The 17,286-nt window shown below is 41.1% G+C and overlaps 2 protein-coding genes across 2 annotated transcripts in view; both read right to left on the bottom strand.

Annotated features, from left to right (window-relative positions):
• Positions 1 to 2,195: 2,195 nt before the first annotated feature.
• Positions 2,196 to 6,269, bottom strand: vma21 (vacuolar ATPase assembly factor VMA21). The gene is made up of 3 exons (XM_076274492.1): positions 6,114 to 6,269; positions 5,484 to 5,593; positions 2,196 to 3,292 (listed from the first exon to the last, which is right to left on the bottom strand). The coding sequence occupies exons 1-3, from the start codon at positions 6,137 to 6,139 to the stop codon at positions 3,150 to 3,152; spliced, it is 279 nt and encodes a 92-aa protein (XP_076130607.1). The 5' UTR covers positions 6,140 to 6,269; the 3' UTR covers positions 2,196 to 3,149.
• Positions 6,270 to 9,605: 3,336 nt separating this feature from the next.
• Positions 9,606 to 17,286, bottom strand: part of mtnr1c (melatonin receptor 1C) — a 29,892-nt gene continuing 22,211 nt past the window's right edge. The window contains exon 2 of the mRNA XM_076274317.1: positions 9,606 to 10,480. Within this exon, the coding sequence (XP_076130432.1) occupies positions 9,606 to 10,480 (875 nt within the window). The remainder of the gene's footprint in view (positions 10,481 to 17,286) is intronic.

Genomic DNA, 17,286 nt, shown 5'->3' with positions numbered 1-17,286 from the left:
AACTCGTTAATTTGTAAATCTCCAAAAAGAGTCCTTCACTTTCTTTTCCTATGAGAATGAAGCCACAAAGCTGTTCTATTAAGAGGTTTGTCACTTTCTCAGAATTAACTTATCCAAGTTTAATTGGCACTAAACCACATACTTGAGAAACCGCCCTGATGCTTTATTCAGCAAAAAGTGATCGCCCTTCCCTGTAGTTTACCTCTTACTCTGACTTAATTTTCCCTGTACTTTACTCACTGGTCCAAACAGTGTAACATGGGCCCAGAAAGAACCTGTTATATTTTGGAGCAGATCTGAAGGACAAAGTAAGTTTTTTGTTAACGCTGTAGCATGCATGTTTTTGGCCTTGTTGGTCTGTGCTCTCTGAGTGGCCCTCTAATTGAAACTGAAATGTAGGTCAAGCTGAAATGAGCAAGTAATTCAACAACAACCGTGGTAGGCCAAATTATGGATTTCCATGTTTGGATATACTGGTACTCTCCTATTTTGATCAGACAGCAAAATTGAAAAACCTCGAGATAAAACTCGCTATAAACTACAGTGAGCCTACCATTACAGCACTAGCAGGTATCGTTTATGGCATGTTTATGTTGAAACATATATAACTAAACAAATAGATGTCTTTCACACTAGTTTGCCTTCTTATGGACATACATACAGGTGGGTCTCAAAAAATTTGAACATATATATATCTTTCATATATTTTCATGTTTACGGCTTACAGCTCATAAAAGCCAAAACTGAACTAAAATAGTTCATTTATACACAATACTTGTCCTGGCTGCTTTTGCACAAATTACTGCATCAATGTGGCATGGTATGGAGGCAATCAGCCTGTGGTACTGCTGAGGTGTTATAGACGCCCAGGTTGCATTATGAGGTCATCTGTCTCATTTTTCTCCTGACAATAAATCATAGATTCTCTATGGGGTTCAGGTCAGACGAGTTGTCTGGCCAATTAAGCACAGTAATACCAAGCAAACCAGTTACTAGCAGTTTTGGCACTGTGGGCAGGTGCCGAGTCTTGCTGGAAAAGGAAATCAGGATCTCCATAAAGCTTGTCAGCAGATGGATGCATGACGCACTAAAGGCTGCATTAACTCTGGACTTGATAAAACACAGTGGACCAACAACAGCAAATGACATGGCACCCCAATTCATCACTGTAGAAACATCAAACTGGACTTCAAGTAACTACTTCTGTGCCCCAATATCCAAATGAAATGCAAATTCTGTTTTTATGTGAAAAGAGGAGTCTGGATCACTAAGCAACGGACCAGTTCTGTCTCTTCCTAGGCCAGGTAAAACACTCTAACCTGGTCTCTGATTCAGGAGTGGCTTGACACTAGAAATATGCTACTTGTAGACCATGTCCTGGACACATCTGTGCATGGTGGCTCTTGATGCAGACTCCAGCCTCAGTCCACTCCTTGTGAAGTTCCCCCAAGTTTTTGAATCGACTTTGGTTGACAATTCTCTCAAGGCTGCGGTCATACAGCACTCTGTGGGCCAACCCCAAAGTCCGGACTCACACACTCACAGACTTTGGTGCGCATTCTCACGAAATTTGTAAGGGCTTAGGGCTGTCCCAATGTCGAATTTCAAAGGGTGTGAGGGTTTTTGTACACACTTACCGAGCCCTTTCCGTGAGTCTGCATCGGTGCAGACTTCACCAAAGGGAATTACCCACAGTTCAAAGCGTTGTGACGTTTACCGCGGAGACCATAGGGAAATCCAGAAATTATAAAGGTTACAACAGCACGACAAAAGTGCATGGTGCACGTGTCAGCAACGTCTTTGTTATTAAACATCGTTAAGTGCTGTCCCAAGCTGTGAAAACTTTTTTGTGTTTATGATGAAATCCAATATGGCCACCACTATTGCTATGAAGATGACATCACACATTTCCGTGTCTCATCCTTGGAGTGTTTGACAAAAGTATGACCAGAGAGTACAAAGTATGACCAGAGAGTACAATTTAATTTTCAATGAAAACACATTAATAGGTAACTCAAACTTTGTGCCATTGGTGGCACTAGAGCACTTGAGGTGCATACATTAATCCTGGTGAAAAGAATCAGTGTCCCCAATGAGTATGCCAAATTTCACAACTTTCGATAATACGGTTCTATAAGCTGTCATAGACATCCATGGCAGAAGATGAAAATAATAATTAACCCCAAACTACAAAGTCAAAATATACATTTTTTATTGTTGAGTATTCCATAGTCTATGATCAATTTCATATCAAAAGTAGTGGTGCAATCAGAAGTAGACACTTTGATATGTACACATGATCACAATATCACATTACAACAGAAATACAAAACAGTGCAATGCAAATTTCACTATAGTTTTAGTCTAGAGAAAATTAATGTCTTTTTATTTTGACTGACTTTGACCATATATCTTTGATCATTTTGGTGTGGATTGCTTTGGCTAAAGAATCACATAACTACAGATAAAAATGTGCTTAAGGCACAGCCTTCCCAAAAAGGTTATTTTATAAACATTTAAATATTCCACCTTAGGTTGGTTTCTGAGTAAAATTGCGTAGATCTGAACTTTACAGTTAAAACACCTTGAAGAACCTTTGGGAGTTTATGTTCTTTCTAGGTTCCTTACACAACCCCTTTCACTCTCCTCTTTCATCAAAGAAGCCTTGAAGAACTTTTCAGGGACCTGTACAGACCTAAGGGCCACAACATAGACTTCTAAATAAATCTGAAAAGAGCCCTCTATTTAAACAATCTGCGGATCCTTGAGGAACTTTTAAGGGTGCCATGAGGACAAACTGAGAAACGTTATCTTCTGTAGGTGTAGCAGCCTTGGCAAAAGTTAATGGATTAATCCACAGAGCATTTCTGCTCCCTAGTCACTGCTTTTGCCTATTTTTCTGGCCTCAAGCCACAAGATCGCCTGGCTCAGTACGTCTATGCCCTCCTTCAGGTCACCTGGTGGGGAGACACAGCCCGTTTTTACAACTCCCCCACTGAAAGAGACAGGCCAGCTGGGGACTCTTCCCAAAACACTGTGTGTAAATTAGAGACAGATGTGTGCGTGCGTGCGTGTGTGCGCGTGTGCGTGTGTGTGCGTGTGTGTGTGGCAGGGGAGAGGGTGTCCTGTTTGTGAGTGTCTTCTGCTCTTCAGTCTTGCTTTCCCACCCTTGTCTGCTGAGATCCCTCATTCCAAGCGACGTAGACAAAGAGCGCAAGGATCACGTGCACTGCCACAACAGCGACAATGGCAGCATAGAAGAAACTGTCATTACTGGAGTAGCCCAACGAACCTTTGAAAAAGTGGTACAGTTTAAACTCCAATTTCCAGGTCATTCATTTATTCTCTACATAAAACTCATACAGCTCGATACAGCTGCTGGGCATATAATTGTTGCTCTTAAGCTGATGATTCACAAGGTTCGCTATGTTCGTGAAATATTGTTGTCTGGCCACATTCCCAGGGACATTGGTCAAAATAAATTTTGGAAAACTTAATCATCAGAGAGCAAATTGTAACGATCATCTACCCAGAACAAATGGAACCGATTACGCCCAGCAACAAAAGTTGTTCCATGTATCATCACCTTTGGGCCAGAATGCTTTTGCTAACATCAAACATCACCGCACATCAGCCTGAAACAGTCTATAACCATTGGAATACATAATTGAAATCTGGTAGTCTTCATTTTGTCAGCTTTGAATACTTGTTGCCATATTATTCTATCAATGAATTCATCTATTTGCTGTCTCTTAAAGGTGGAGTTGAAAATTCTAATCCAATACAGTTGTTGTTTCTACAGTTATGTTGTTTCAAAATTACTCACGCACAAGTATTTCAAAATAACACATTAACACACTGAATATAACCCAATAGCCAGGACACTGAGAATTATAAATGTTATCTATTGTTTAGACAACTGCAATGCCTTGCATATTTTTATTTTCACAGGTGGCTTTGGGTTTCTGGGGTCATTTTAAACCTTAACCTCAATTAACTTCAAAGTATAACATGACCAGCCACCTAAATACATAAAGATGGTTTTAATACCCATCCATCCTCAAAGTCATCTCATCATGCTAGACCAGCTGATGGATGTTCCGGAGTGTAGGGTGAGAAGCAACAGTTTAGTAGTAACTGACTGTGTTTACATACATGCACAAGTATCCCGGTTTGTATTTGAGCATATAAACATGTCCCGATTTCAGAAACTCGGATAATCCCCGGATAAACCGGGATACTGTTGTGTATAATAATGTATACATCTTATCCTGGTTTCTCATTCAAACGTGCAGAGCTGTGTTTATAGAACTGTATTGTTGGTAATCGGGATACTAGGCTAGTATTCATCATGTAACCAGGTTTCTCTGTGTTCATGTAAACACCATATCCAGAATATGATTAAAATTTGGATGAACCTCATAACGGGGATACTGAAGAGCATGTAAACGCAGTCATAGTAACTGTGGTTAGTAGTAACACATATCAGGTGTCTGGATGTTGCTACTTTTGTTTCTATTTTTTGTATTACTGCTACATTGTTTTTAACATTGGGTCATTCCAAGTGAAAACAGCCAAAATCGAGGTATCATGTACATGGTACCTCTCAGATTTTGCTGAAAAGCGGTGAAAATATGCTTTATGTTACCAAACGAGGGAATCTGAAGTTTCAGGTCAATATCTCAAACGGTTCGCCCGTGGCGTCCATTTGAATTTCGGGTGCCACGGCCGTAATTGACACATTGGAATTTCACATTTCATCTTTTGCCATTTTTGGAAGCCCATAACATCTGTTCTAATAGTGGTAGAAGGCTGGTGTGGTAGTTCATTGTAGTCTGTACTACACAATTCTGGAGGCAGAATCAACATTACTTACTGTTTGGGTGAGAGGTGGGTCACCAAAGTCCTAAAAAATGTTGACGGCATGTGTGATTTTTCACTTTTTGGGTGGCCTTAGCACCACAATTAATGCTCATATTTATTCTAAACAGGATTATTTGTTATATGTGGGAACCTTGCTCTTGCCAAAATGAATTTGAAGGGTATGGTACCACTGGCGGGGGTTTTATGGGGGTCCAAAAACCCTCTCCGGCAGAGGTGACTCTTTTGGAACCCCATATTTGGACCCTCAAATGACCATGGGGGCACTTGATGATCCTAATGGGATTTATACCAGATAAAGATACATATTTGTTCTTTCTTGTAATGAAATAACATTTTTGATGATGAAGCTCCATAATATGAATTTTATTCTTCATAATGCACCATTTATATTTATTGATTAAACATATTTTGTCATAGAGAAGTAAGTTAGACTAAAATCCTGTTAATCAATTTAGTCTAACTTCTTGACCAATGTGTCCTGATAATTTACCATAATCATGCTTTTGCTTTTTTTGTTTGTTTTGCTTTTACAGGGATGGCTGTTTGGTATAATATTTGCATAAGCATGAGCCTAAAACAGGAAGATGCATCACACCTACCTTGGAAAACATAGGCTTTGGTGGCAAAGTATAATCCTATTGGTAGAGTAATCATCATGATTGTGAAGAATAACAGCGTCTTCAAAATTGATAGTAGTGATGCCTCATTTCTACCAGGGAAAAATAAATAATCACATTAAAAGTAGATCACCACACCAAAGCCCACAGACTTGACCTGACCCACCGGCATAGCCTATCCTGATACAAACACTTCTTTTCTGCATTGGCGTTGTATCATGCAAGACTGGCATATTTAGGTTATTCACGCTTCCATATCCATCCAAATACCAAACATAATGTTGTGTATTTATGAGCAATACATTAACGTTAGGCCTAAAGAATAGCCTAAGTTCCACTCTTTTGGGGACTAATTAACAACAAACTGTAACATCGTCGTTGAGAAAATTTGCGACAGGCGGTCAAAAAAGACCAGTGACCAGTAACTAGTGACCAGCGACGAGTGTTACTTAACAGAAATATATCTGGGGTTTTAGGAGGTTGAGGCAAACTGTTTGATACTCCAGTCTAGGCTCTTTCAACTTGGCGTCAGCTAGCTGCTAGCCTACTTGGTAGCCTACGTTAGCAAACCCAGAACTCAATTATGCAAGAGTTTCGATTTCACAGTCTTACCCTCTAACATCTGTTGTAGTCTGCATTGTCCCACGCAAAGTTCTTGTTTAACTTTACGGTCTATAAGGGTTTATAATGCAATAGTTTAATCAATGTAGCCTACAAACACCTCTGTTTCATGCATTGGTTTGGTTTCATGTCATCATCGTCGCTACTTCCGAGGTTGCGTCACGTGACAATGTCACGTGTGAGGCTAAAAGAATAGTAGTCTTTATACGGCATTTCAGAATGTTTGTAAACAATAGGCTCCAAGATCCTTCCGGGTGGCAGAACGCAAGCGGCTTCCACTGACCTTACATAGTTAAAACATTGTTGTTGATCAAAGTTGAAACAATAACGAAAACGTGTTGTGTTTGGGGTTGTGCCGCCAGATATACAGCAAAAAGTGTAGGGTTTTTATCGATGTCCTTCAGAAAGAAAAAAAAATCCAGCGGAACCTGTGGGTGAAGTTTAATGCTAGTGGACGTCGTCAAAAGTAATGCTACAGAGATGGCAAGACTGCCTGGTGGCGGAGTAGCCACTTCTTACATCTGTATCCGATCCGAGCAACAAAAACCCGATCATAGCCTTTTTATTTAGATAGCAGGGAAATACCATCTAACAGATTGTAAGTCAAACAGCAACAGTCACTAAAATAACCACTCAATGGCAGGATGAGGTTCATTTACACATTAGGCTATAGTAGGCTAGCCTAGGCTACTATGCATTTCATTTATTGCTATCTCCTTAGGGCCGTTTGCACAAAGCACCTTAAGTTTTGTCCCTTTAGTATCAACCACGGAGATTGTTTGTTTGCTAATTTGTGCTTGCTTTTCTGAGGATGCAGATGTTGGTCAATACGGGACTGTCCAAAATAATAGCAAGCTGTGTGCACATATTGTTGATAAAATCAGATAGTGAATGACGCATTACAAATCTGAGTAGGCCTATAACTAACTTTGACAAGTTTGACGGATGAAACACGGCAGTGACAATTAATTTAACGATGTTAGCTATAGTTATTAATGCACCTACTGTAGGCCTATCAATAGCTAATGTTAGCAATGAATAACTCAACTGGTAGGCTACGTTCAACGGACATAGTTGTAACTAGCTTGCTAAAGTTATGCCGTAGTCTGCAACCCAAGTTTATGATATCTTACCTTAATAATTTTCGGTGACATTTATCCATTCATCAGTAAAGCCAGACATGAATTGGACAATACTAGCTAGCTAGTTAGATATTATCCTGACTGTCATCAGGGCACCAAAATAAACTTTTTTTTTTACATTTTGCCTGGCGAACCGAACCTCATGTGGTTATTTAGGCTGCTAAGGTCGTTTGTGCAACAGAATTTCTTATAAGATAAGAAAAGGAGAAAACCTTAAATACTTGAGGGAAAATGATAAGGAAACCAAGTAGAATACTTAAATGTGTTTGTGCAGCCAATTTTATTTTAAGGGGGCCTTAAATCAGATTTTAAGGGAACCTGAACTAGGTGTTTTGTGCAACCGGCCAGTCTCTCATGTTAGCTATGTCTGAATATCCACCACGTCTGTTTTTGAATTAACTTACCTGTTGAAATGTATTAGGCCTAGGCTACGGCCGACGGTGGGTTCCCCAAGCAATTTACCTCACGTAGCATTTTCATAATTCGCCTTTGATTTCGACTGACACTTCACTTCGTTCAAACTACTGGGTAGAGTGGACGCAGCATGGCTAGACACATATGACTCATTGCATATTAATGAGACTTCCCATAACCGTATGAATATGAATGAGAAGTCCCATAGCACCCCGCAAGACGAAAATCATTCATTTAAGCCATTTACTCTGTTTTCTTGATCGCTCTCCCCTGGTCAAATGACATGGAAGGGGTTGTTTACTAGTAGTGCCAATGGAGAATGCTTCAGCTTTTGCCACCCAGAAGAATGTATATTGTTATTGTGACGTCATGGTAAATTCTCGTATAGTCGCTAATTTACTGTCTGTGTCGCTAATAGCGCTAGTAGTCGACTATAGACTAATCCATTCTTCAAGCTTGTGTGGCAAAAAAAAAATGCATGGCTGAAAGTTGTATTACTGTAACAAAGCATTAAATAATTTAGTTATCTGCGCAAACAAAAGGCTAAACAGTAAATCCTCTAGAGGGAGACAACACTGCACATATGGTTTTCAGGCTGTAGTAACTTCTCACTGAACCTGCTGTTTCTTTAGGAGCAGTGTTACGTTGTAACAATTCATCTCAGCAGAGTAAATCGACTCTCTACTACCTAGGCAGTGTAAGGGCTTGAATAATTGTCACCCTCACTTCAAACACGAGTTTTATGCAGCTTTTAATAAGACATAGGCAACTAGATATTGAGAATGCTCTAACAGAGTAGACCTAATACTGTCTTCCCATCAAATTTGAATTGCTCATAAGCCAGTGGGCAAAGTTAGTTAGCATGGAATTTCTGTTATCCAGATTTAAAGAAGGTCTGCACAGTAATGAACTAAACCAGTAACCTCAGCCTTGGTAGACCAACATTCATTTAGCATTTTGTTGTAGTATCTGCAGGCCAAGGTTATGCTCTGTTCGCCAGTTCACAGCTGAGGTAAGCCCATGCCAGCTGTTTTGCAGGACACACACACACACACACACACACCACAATCTGGGGTTGACAAACATATTGTACCCCGCTGTTGTTCGCTGAGGTTGCAGAAAGAGGGAATTAAACAGCCTGCATCTGAGAGGGGTCACTGACCTGAGAGATGAAATCAATCCGCCCGTGAAACACAAAGACAGAAACCTTTTGAGGGCAACCAGGATAAGCGCTATGTCATCACATCTGTCCTTCCCAGGACAAATCTGGTCGTCACAGCTCTGTCTCTGCGAATGAGTAATGATCGCCCTCATCACAGGTTCAGGAAGATTAGACTGAATGAAACCAGCGTGTGAATGAGATGATGTTTGAAGTGACCTTGCAGCTATTACAAGCTGGATAGAATATTATTAGCTGTTATTACCTTATGGATGATAATGTTAATGAAGAGGAGGAAGGAAAGTGGAAACAAACACAATATTTTACCTTGATGATGATGGCCTTATTATCTATTCTCTGCATTTGCTTGAAGGTTTATGAGAACTATTGACAAAAGTAACATGCCGTAGGGATGGAGAAAGAAGTGATCATTTTTATCTGAGAATTCAAGCACCATAACATCCAAGTCAAACATTTTCTTAACAATACATAAGCAGCATCAAAATATGCCAAGAAAATAATACATATTTTCAAACTCTATATGTCAGATAAACATCTATGCTACATATTTAATCGTGTGTGTGTCTGTGTGCGTGTGATAATTTGGTTGGTTTGTCAGTACAAGGACACACGCACACACACACACACACACACACACACAGCACTAATGTTCTACAAACAACCAGTGACAACATTATAAAAAATTATATATATTATTTCTATAGTTATATAGCCCCTACCAGTGGTAACCCCCTGACCCCTAACCAATCACAGTTGGGCCTCCATTAAGTGGTTGTTGGTCACTGCTGGTGACTGCTTGCTCTTGAAGCCGTCCGTGGCACACTTTGAGCTGTCCATGAAGAGCGTGCGTGGGGCACACAGTGCCAGCAGGATCTGCTTGTATTCACGCCGGAAGTTCTGGTTCAGCAGGCCATACACCACCGCGTTCAGGCAGCTGTTGAAATACGCCATGAAATAGCTGGTGATGAACAGCCACTCGGGCACCTTTGGCGCCATCCGCTCTGGGTCAATGGCCACGGCCAGGCCGATGAGGTTCAGCGGTGCCCAGCAGACAGCAAACAGTACGAAGACCACAAACATGGTGAGGAAGTTGCGCATGTCGCCAGGGCGACCCCGCTGGCCCCTGCGCGAGTCCGGCGGCTGCACACGGCTCTTCACCCGGATGACCAGCATCCAGATGCGCAGGTAGCAGAAGGAGACCACGGCCAGCGGAACCAGGAAGTGCACCACCACCACGCAGATGGTGTACGAGGAGCTGGCCGTCTGCGTGAAGGTGCAGGAGTAGATGCGTGGGTCGTAGCTCAGTGAGCCCACTAGGAAATTGGGGACGGTGGCCAGGCAGGTGAGCACCCAGGTGAGCAGCAGGTACAGGCAGGTGTTGCGGGTGGTGTAGAGGTGGTCATAGTGCAGGCCGTGGCAGATGTAGCAGTAGCGGTTGAGTGCGATTGCCGTGATATTGAAGACGGAGCCGATGACACTCAGGCCCATGACGAAGCCACTCAGCTGGCAGTGCAGCGAGCCCATGGTCCAGCCATTGTGGAAGATGGCCAGCAGTGCCAGGGGGTAGGGGTACAGCGCCACCACCAGGTCAGCCACCGACAGGCTCACCACAAAGATGTTACCTACCAGGGAAGACAGACCAAGCAGACTAAAAACAAGCTCGAACCATAGACATTGACATAGACAACACTGCAGTATTTCTAATATCAACACAACTACTTTGGCGATGCCCGGCCTATTTCAGCTGTAGATCTCTATAGAAATATACAAAAATGACACCTTATTAAAACTAAGTTATCAAATGCAAAAGTGGAGCTCTCTCTGTGAATATTTTTGTGTCAGTGAAAATTTGTGTTGAAGCACAGGAACCTAGGGAAAGAAAAGCGACCCCTTAGACTTGTCACTCCATGGAAGTGTGCTACAGGCTATTTTATCTAATGAAATCCCTTCAAGGTTCCATCTTTGTGGAGATAGTTTCAAAGCAGCTTAAAGCTGACGTTTGGGGGCGGGGAAAAAAACCCTTCAGAGACCAAATAAAGATGACTGTCCCCAAGAGGGCAAAAATAGGACTCACTCAGTACAGCAACAGCATGCAGTTGTAAACACCTTGAGTATCTGTGTCTTCATGAAGGTGTTGGAATCTCTAGCATGACATTTCAAGCACAACAATTTCCCTCACAGGATCAAAAGAGTATATATACTATACTAAAATAAATAGTATACTCAAATATATACTATACTCAAATACGTAAATAGTTTTTCATGTAATTTTTAATGGGTTGCATTTACAGGGAAATGTTTCTATTTCCCTCATAATGGTACCATGACTGTTAACTTGAACTGAAGCCGTATTGCAGAATTCTTGACTGCAGCAGTTGATAGTCATTGCGGCAATGCTTGCAAACAGACAATGGTGCCATACCCCGAGAGCAGTTTGGGGAGAAGATTAGGTGGGAGATTAGTTTAGAAGCACCATCACATCCAGAGCCAAGCTGAACCCCCAAATTGAGTCACAAAAGGTTGTGTTCCTAGCCATGGTTTTGAATGGCTATAGTATTCAACATACTCTGTGTTTAGGATTATGTAGATTGTTGATACAATCAAAAGATTAAAAAGGAAGAGGAGAAAACACCTCTACAGTAACACATGTCTAGTTCATAGAAACCCATGGCTTGACCACAACATTTCCAGTCACAAGCAAAGAGATACAATATGTTTGATCTCTTCTGTAAGTCTCTATTGCTGACACAACCTAGGGCAGTGTGTTATGTTCATTTTAAAACTGTATCTCAACTGAGCTGTTTGTATTTCCAAAGCAAGGATTGAATAGAAAAACAGAGATATCCGCATAGACTTGGTTAAGAATGTGTATCTGTATCACAGAGCATACCTTGTGCTTTCAGGAAGAAGATTGTTCGATAGTAAACACATTTGTCTTAAAGGCAATCATTTTTGAAAGCAAGTGACATTATCTGGCCTGATCAGTAAGATGTCTAACACATCCAAGTAATATTTCAAAGGTCTACAGAGATAATACATTTAGAAGCAACCTAACTATTAGCCTTGTGGGACCTTTCCAAGCCACAGAGACCTGGGGTCTGAGTTTAATATGAGCTTGACAAATGCACCATTGTCTAGGCCCCGTTGCCTGCATATGGGCTCTCAGACAGTCACAGAGTGTTGATTTGTAACAATGAGCGATACCAGCTCACGGTGACCAAGTGTGCTATGAGCTCCAGGACCTTGACATCATTACACAAGAGATGATTGAGAGAGAGTTAGGCGGTGAGAAGCAGGACAGAATACAGAATGTTTGTGATGTATCACCTTGACCTCCGAGTTCTCCTGTTGATTGAGAAATGATTGTGTGTGTGTGTGTGTGTGTGTGTGTGTGTGTGTGTGTGTGCGCGCGCGCGTCTGTGTGTGTGTGTGTGTCAGGTCAGGTTATCATGTTAGGCTGCAATTGGGCTACAATTGGATGGTACACATTTAAACATCACAGGCATCTTAACAGGGAAAAAACAAAGAAAAGTACAGTATCATAAAATAATTTCATTGAGTCAATGAAGACCTTCTGGCTGCCTTGTCCACACAAGAATAGCTCAATCCCAAACAGATTTCATAATCAAAGTAGCATGAAATTTCCTTCAACACAGATCACTAAACTGACCCTGTTCTCTAACTATTTTCTGACTTTGCACAAAGAAACTCTTCAAGCCATCATATGACCAATGGAAGAAATTATGGATTGAGTACACTTTTTATTGCCTATTCAGAACAACAATCCAGTGATTGTGAGTGAGACAGATTCCCTTGTATGCAATGATGGTTTGCAGACTGATGATAAAAAATGACGGTAATGGAAAAGTTCACCTTTTTTTAGGACAACGCTGGTTTCTCATTTTAAATTGTTGATAATAACTGTGCTGACTCGGGAACAATATGTCTTTTGTTGAGTGAGGATTTTTTTCCAGGTCAAATAAAGATGCAGACACCGAATTTAATTCTGACCTCAGTCTCTGGAGATACATGGTCCGAACAGTGAGATGTAAACACATACCCTGATGTAGACATCAGAGATTTGTCACTGTCCCCAGTTCTTAACCAGACTCTTTTCTTCAAGGAGTTTATGTCAAAAGAAATACTACTGTGAAACATGTAGCGAAATAGCATTAACTTCTTAATTCATTGATTTGACTCAGTGAGGTATCATAAATCACCATGTGGAGAGTTTGGTGTAATTTGTTATTTGTGGTGTACATATTAGAAAAGATTTCAAAGTGCTTGCGCCCTCCCCGACTATGTAAGTTATTTCAGTCAGATTCTGTCATCCTATGGAAATTAGCGGAAAATAACATTTACATTTCCAACATTTACATTATCAATTTAGACAGTAATGCTATCATATGCATCATCTTCATAATCATGTGACATTAGGCATTATCATGTACATCATTAACTAGTACAGGCTGGAGAGACTCACCACAGAAATATTGTGATGGTGGTGGCTAGTGTTTAAAGGAACCATATGTAAGATTGTGGCCAAAACTGGTACTGCAATTACTTTCAAATTACTGTAGAGCGGTGTATCCCCTCCCCTCCCCCCTGACTCGAGGTTGCCAACCCGGATGCCGAAACACTACTGACTTTGTGATTAGTACATAGGTGGAGGGTGGCGCATCAGGCCAAAACACAACACAACATGACAAAACATAAACAACATCAGTTGAGGGCTGCAACTTCACTTTTTAAATGACAATATCCTGGCCGGACTACTGTTGTCAGTGATATAAGTATTTGAAATGAACATGATTTCTTAATGTCTAGTGACATATCAGGGCCATTTTATGATAAATTGAAATACATTTCTTACATATGGTTCCTTTAATGCCTTGTCTCTGTCCTAAACCATCTTCTGCCGATATTTAGAGTGGACATCCCTCAAGGAGTGTTCAGCTGACTGTCCAACTATTTGAAAGGGGTCTCTGTGGTCTTGCCTGGCTAAATCAGTGATGCCTCTCTATCTCAAGCAGCACAGAAATGCTCCTAAGGCATATAACTGATGCAGCTGTGCCTTCTCCACATGACTGTCAGTGTGAGACATTGTCTAACCCCACAGACAAGTCTCACCACACAGATATATGAAGTTACTTGGCTTTGCGCTACTCATAACCTCCAAATCCTTAGATGCCCCTAATCTCCTATAGACCCTTTCAAGAGAGTTCCATTATCAGCATGGGCGGACTGTCGGCCCAAAAGGAAGGACAATCAGCGGCCCATTGGTTACATTTCCATATTGACACTCGACTGATCCAATGAAAGCTCACGTCAGGCCCCACCCCTCGCATTTTGGCTCAGAGCCAGGATTTTGTGAGCCGTCAAAAGTTAATCGAAGTTGCCTACACGAAATTGCGGCGGGTGCCGGCAGTGACAATAGGGGAGCGCGGGGCACAAAGTAACACTTTTTGGTTATGGCTAAATAATTCTAAAATCATTTGAGTTTCGCTAGTTATACTTTTTAACAAGCAACATACATATCTCTGTTACACATATGCACTGGAAGTTTGTTTGTAGGAGCTACTGTTCTTTTACAATTCCACCGAAAGTGGCGATAGGTGAAATGTTACAACCTGCCCCATATGCGGGGTTAGTTGTAACACTCATCCCAAAGGCTGTTTTTAATTAAATTAATTCAATAAATTTATCTGAATGTGTATGATAGAATAGGATCTGACTATTTATGATACATAAGTCATGAACTAACAACAGACGTGTGTCGAAAATTGACTTTATTTTCTATACGGAGAAATAACATGAGAAATATGCGCCAATGGAAGCAAATGAGTCTAACCAAGGTCAATCCTGCCAAGAAAAGCCCTCAAACCTGAAAACACATGAGGCAAAATGCAAAATATCACAAAAACTAACACTAATACGTGCATATTTTTGTATTGCAACATCATTGTACAGTATGAGTGGCTTAGTTGTAACAGCGCGTTACAACTAACCCCGCTGGGTCACGTTTGTTATAAGATAAGCTAGCTCCTGCTATGAGTTGGCTACATGTTTCAAAACGGTGTTCATTTTTAGCCTACAAGACGGTTATTAAGATGATAGAAGATTGGAGTCAAAGAGCTGCACCCACAACTCAGTAATGGAAAAACAAGTACCACCTAGACATTTAAGTTGATGTCTTCAAAAGGCGTTTTGCTGCAGATCTACGTGGAAACACGTCCATACTGACTGAAAATTTGTGGAACACCGTCTCATAGTAATGTGATTAACTGACCAATAGCATGCCTCGATCAACCCCCTGCAAATAGGGAAAAAGTCCGTGTTACATTTAACCCCGCGTTACTTTGTGCCCCGCGCTCCCCTAGTGCAAAAGTAACACCAATGTAGAAGCTTCAAAAATACAATATTGCAAGTAGGCTAGCATATGTCAGCAACATGTTGAAGTTCGTTGAGTTTGAACGAGCATGTAAGCAACCATACAGAGCAGAAGGACAGTGAGCAGGTGGTGGAGCCTAGTTGAGGCTACATGATAAGAACTCAGTGGCGGAGCAGGTAGGCTACTGTGTGACATGCCATGCTGACGATGATGATTATGATGACTTAATTAATTGCGGTAATCAGGGCCGTAGTCACCATAGACATTGAGGGGGACGTGTCCCCCCCCCCCTCCCCCATATTCAAATATGACCAAAATGTCCCCCAAATATACGTACATAGAAAAAGAAAGAAAGAATAAAGCGCTATACTAGGCCTACAGGAAACCAACACGCATCAGAAATGTAATCAAACGTAACTAACGCACAAATTAGTGACCTATGGTTCCAGAGTACCCTACACCCCTGAGTGGTTTGTCCTGGTGATTTTCCGTTTTTCGTTAGTGGCGTGCGCTATCAAAAGCTTCCATTTACTGCACCCTACTGCGGTGAGGTAGGGCTGTCAACAATATCGCAAAAGCTACCGGTACAATTTTCACAAAACTTATTGGAAAGGTGTAGCACAGGCTAAGGAAATCCCATACATCTTTGGAGCCGATCAGGCTGAAAGGGAACATTTTCCATATTGTAACCTATTCTCGTAATGATCGAGAAAATGAAACGTTTTATTTTAAATGATGAATTTGTGCAAGCCTGTCATTTCTTTCACGTCTTTCAACATAAATAATGCATTCATATGCTAGTAGTAATGGCAGAAATTACCGTTTATAGGCCTCTTAGAAATGATTGTTGCATCTTGCATATTATTATGACCGCCGCTAGCGAAGCTAGCGAAGCGGTCATATAGGGATTGTCAATTTTTTTTTTTTTTTTTTTTTTTTTTTTTTTTTTCGTCATCTACTTCCTGAAATTTTGGTCAACGATACCCGGGGCACCGAAACACCAGGGCACATGAAATTTGGTGGGTATGTAGCCCCACTAGACTTTTACGGAAAAATTTCGTTTGGTCCCCGGGGGCCACTCCCCCTCCGCGCTGGGCCCCCCGAAACCCAAAAAATGCAGTTTTTCCTCAATAACTACCTGAACCGTGGCACCGAGGATGAAGAAATTTTTATGGTATGGTATGTTGGTCTCAAGGGCCCACATCAACTTAGCCCATAATCACTCATTTGTGATTTGCACCCCCCCGGTAAAAAATGAAAATGCAATATCATTCTGCTTTAATCGCCCCTCTCTTCAGTAAAGACGTTCAGAACTGCACCAAATTTTATGTGTATGATTAACCTGACATTCTCTGGGGGTATGCCAAGTTTCGTAGAATTTCATCCATGGGGGGGTCTAAAAAATTAAGTTATGTGTACATTTAGTGACTCTACACTCATTGGCCTGTAGATGGTGGTGCACACATATACACATGCACACACACACACAGGCACCCACATACTATCGGTATTAGAACGGCCGATACATAATTACAAATTCAGTAGGATTAAAAGAAAGCCAAAATAAATATTCATCATCATCATCATCATGGCTGCATTTCCAGTATTGGCGATAAGTAGTCGTTTGTCCACTAGATGGCGCATCGTTGCAGTGAGACGTAATTTTGTTGGAAGTTAATCTTAAATGGGTTGGAAAGACACTATGCTTCCTACAAGGACAAGACTGTAGGCTACAGTAGTTTACCGCAGAGAACGTCTAAGGGTAGGATGATTTCTGCATGACATGTAATTCCCATTTCCTCTTGAAGCCGAAATAAATCTGAGAATGTTTATCGGACATGCTTGTTTTTTACTGCAGGTAGGCTACGTTAATCCTATCAATAGCAGAACGTAGGTAAAATAATGTTACCGTTAGCATGGTTGAGTGATGGAGGCCAATTTGATTATTGATGTATTTGTAGAAAACCATAAATGCGTTTATAAGCTACCAAGCAAATCGATAACAGCACTAATTGTATCTTTCGACTGTCATCTCAT

This window comes from Alosa pseudoharengus, unplaced genomic scaffold (assembly GCF_046254945.1).
Source record: "Alosa pseudoharengus isolate Yale_2024_CS ecotype anadromous, Long Island Sound unplaced genomic scaffold, YU_APseudo_1.1 YU_APseudo_1.1_scf_8, whole genome shotgun sequence".
Taxonomy (NCBI): Eukaryota; Metazoa; Chordata; class Actinopteri; order Clupeiformes; family Clupeidae; genus Alosa; species Alosa pseudoharengus.
Note: the sequence above shows the minus strand (reverse complement) of the source record. Positions and strands in the feature narration are given on the sequence as shown.

Excerpts from the sequence above, each read along its gene's own strand:
- vma21 (XM_076274492.1), bottom strand. The coding sequence starts at position 6,139 with ATGCAGACTACAACAGATGTTAGAGG. Across the intron at positions 5,594-6,113 it reads ACTACAACAGATGTTAGAGG|AAATGAGGCATCACTACTAT; the intron begins GTAAGACTGTGA and ends TTTCCCTGGTAG. Across the intron at positions 3,293-5,483 it reads CAAAGCCTATGTTTTCCAAG|GTTCGTTGGGCTACTCCAGT; the intron begins GTAGGTGTGATG and ends ACTTTTTCAAAG.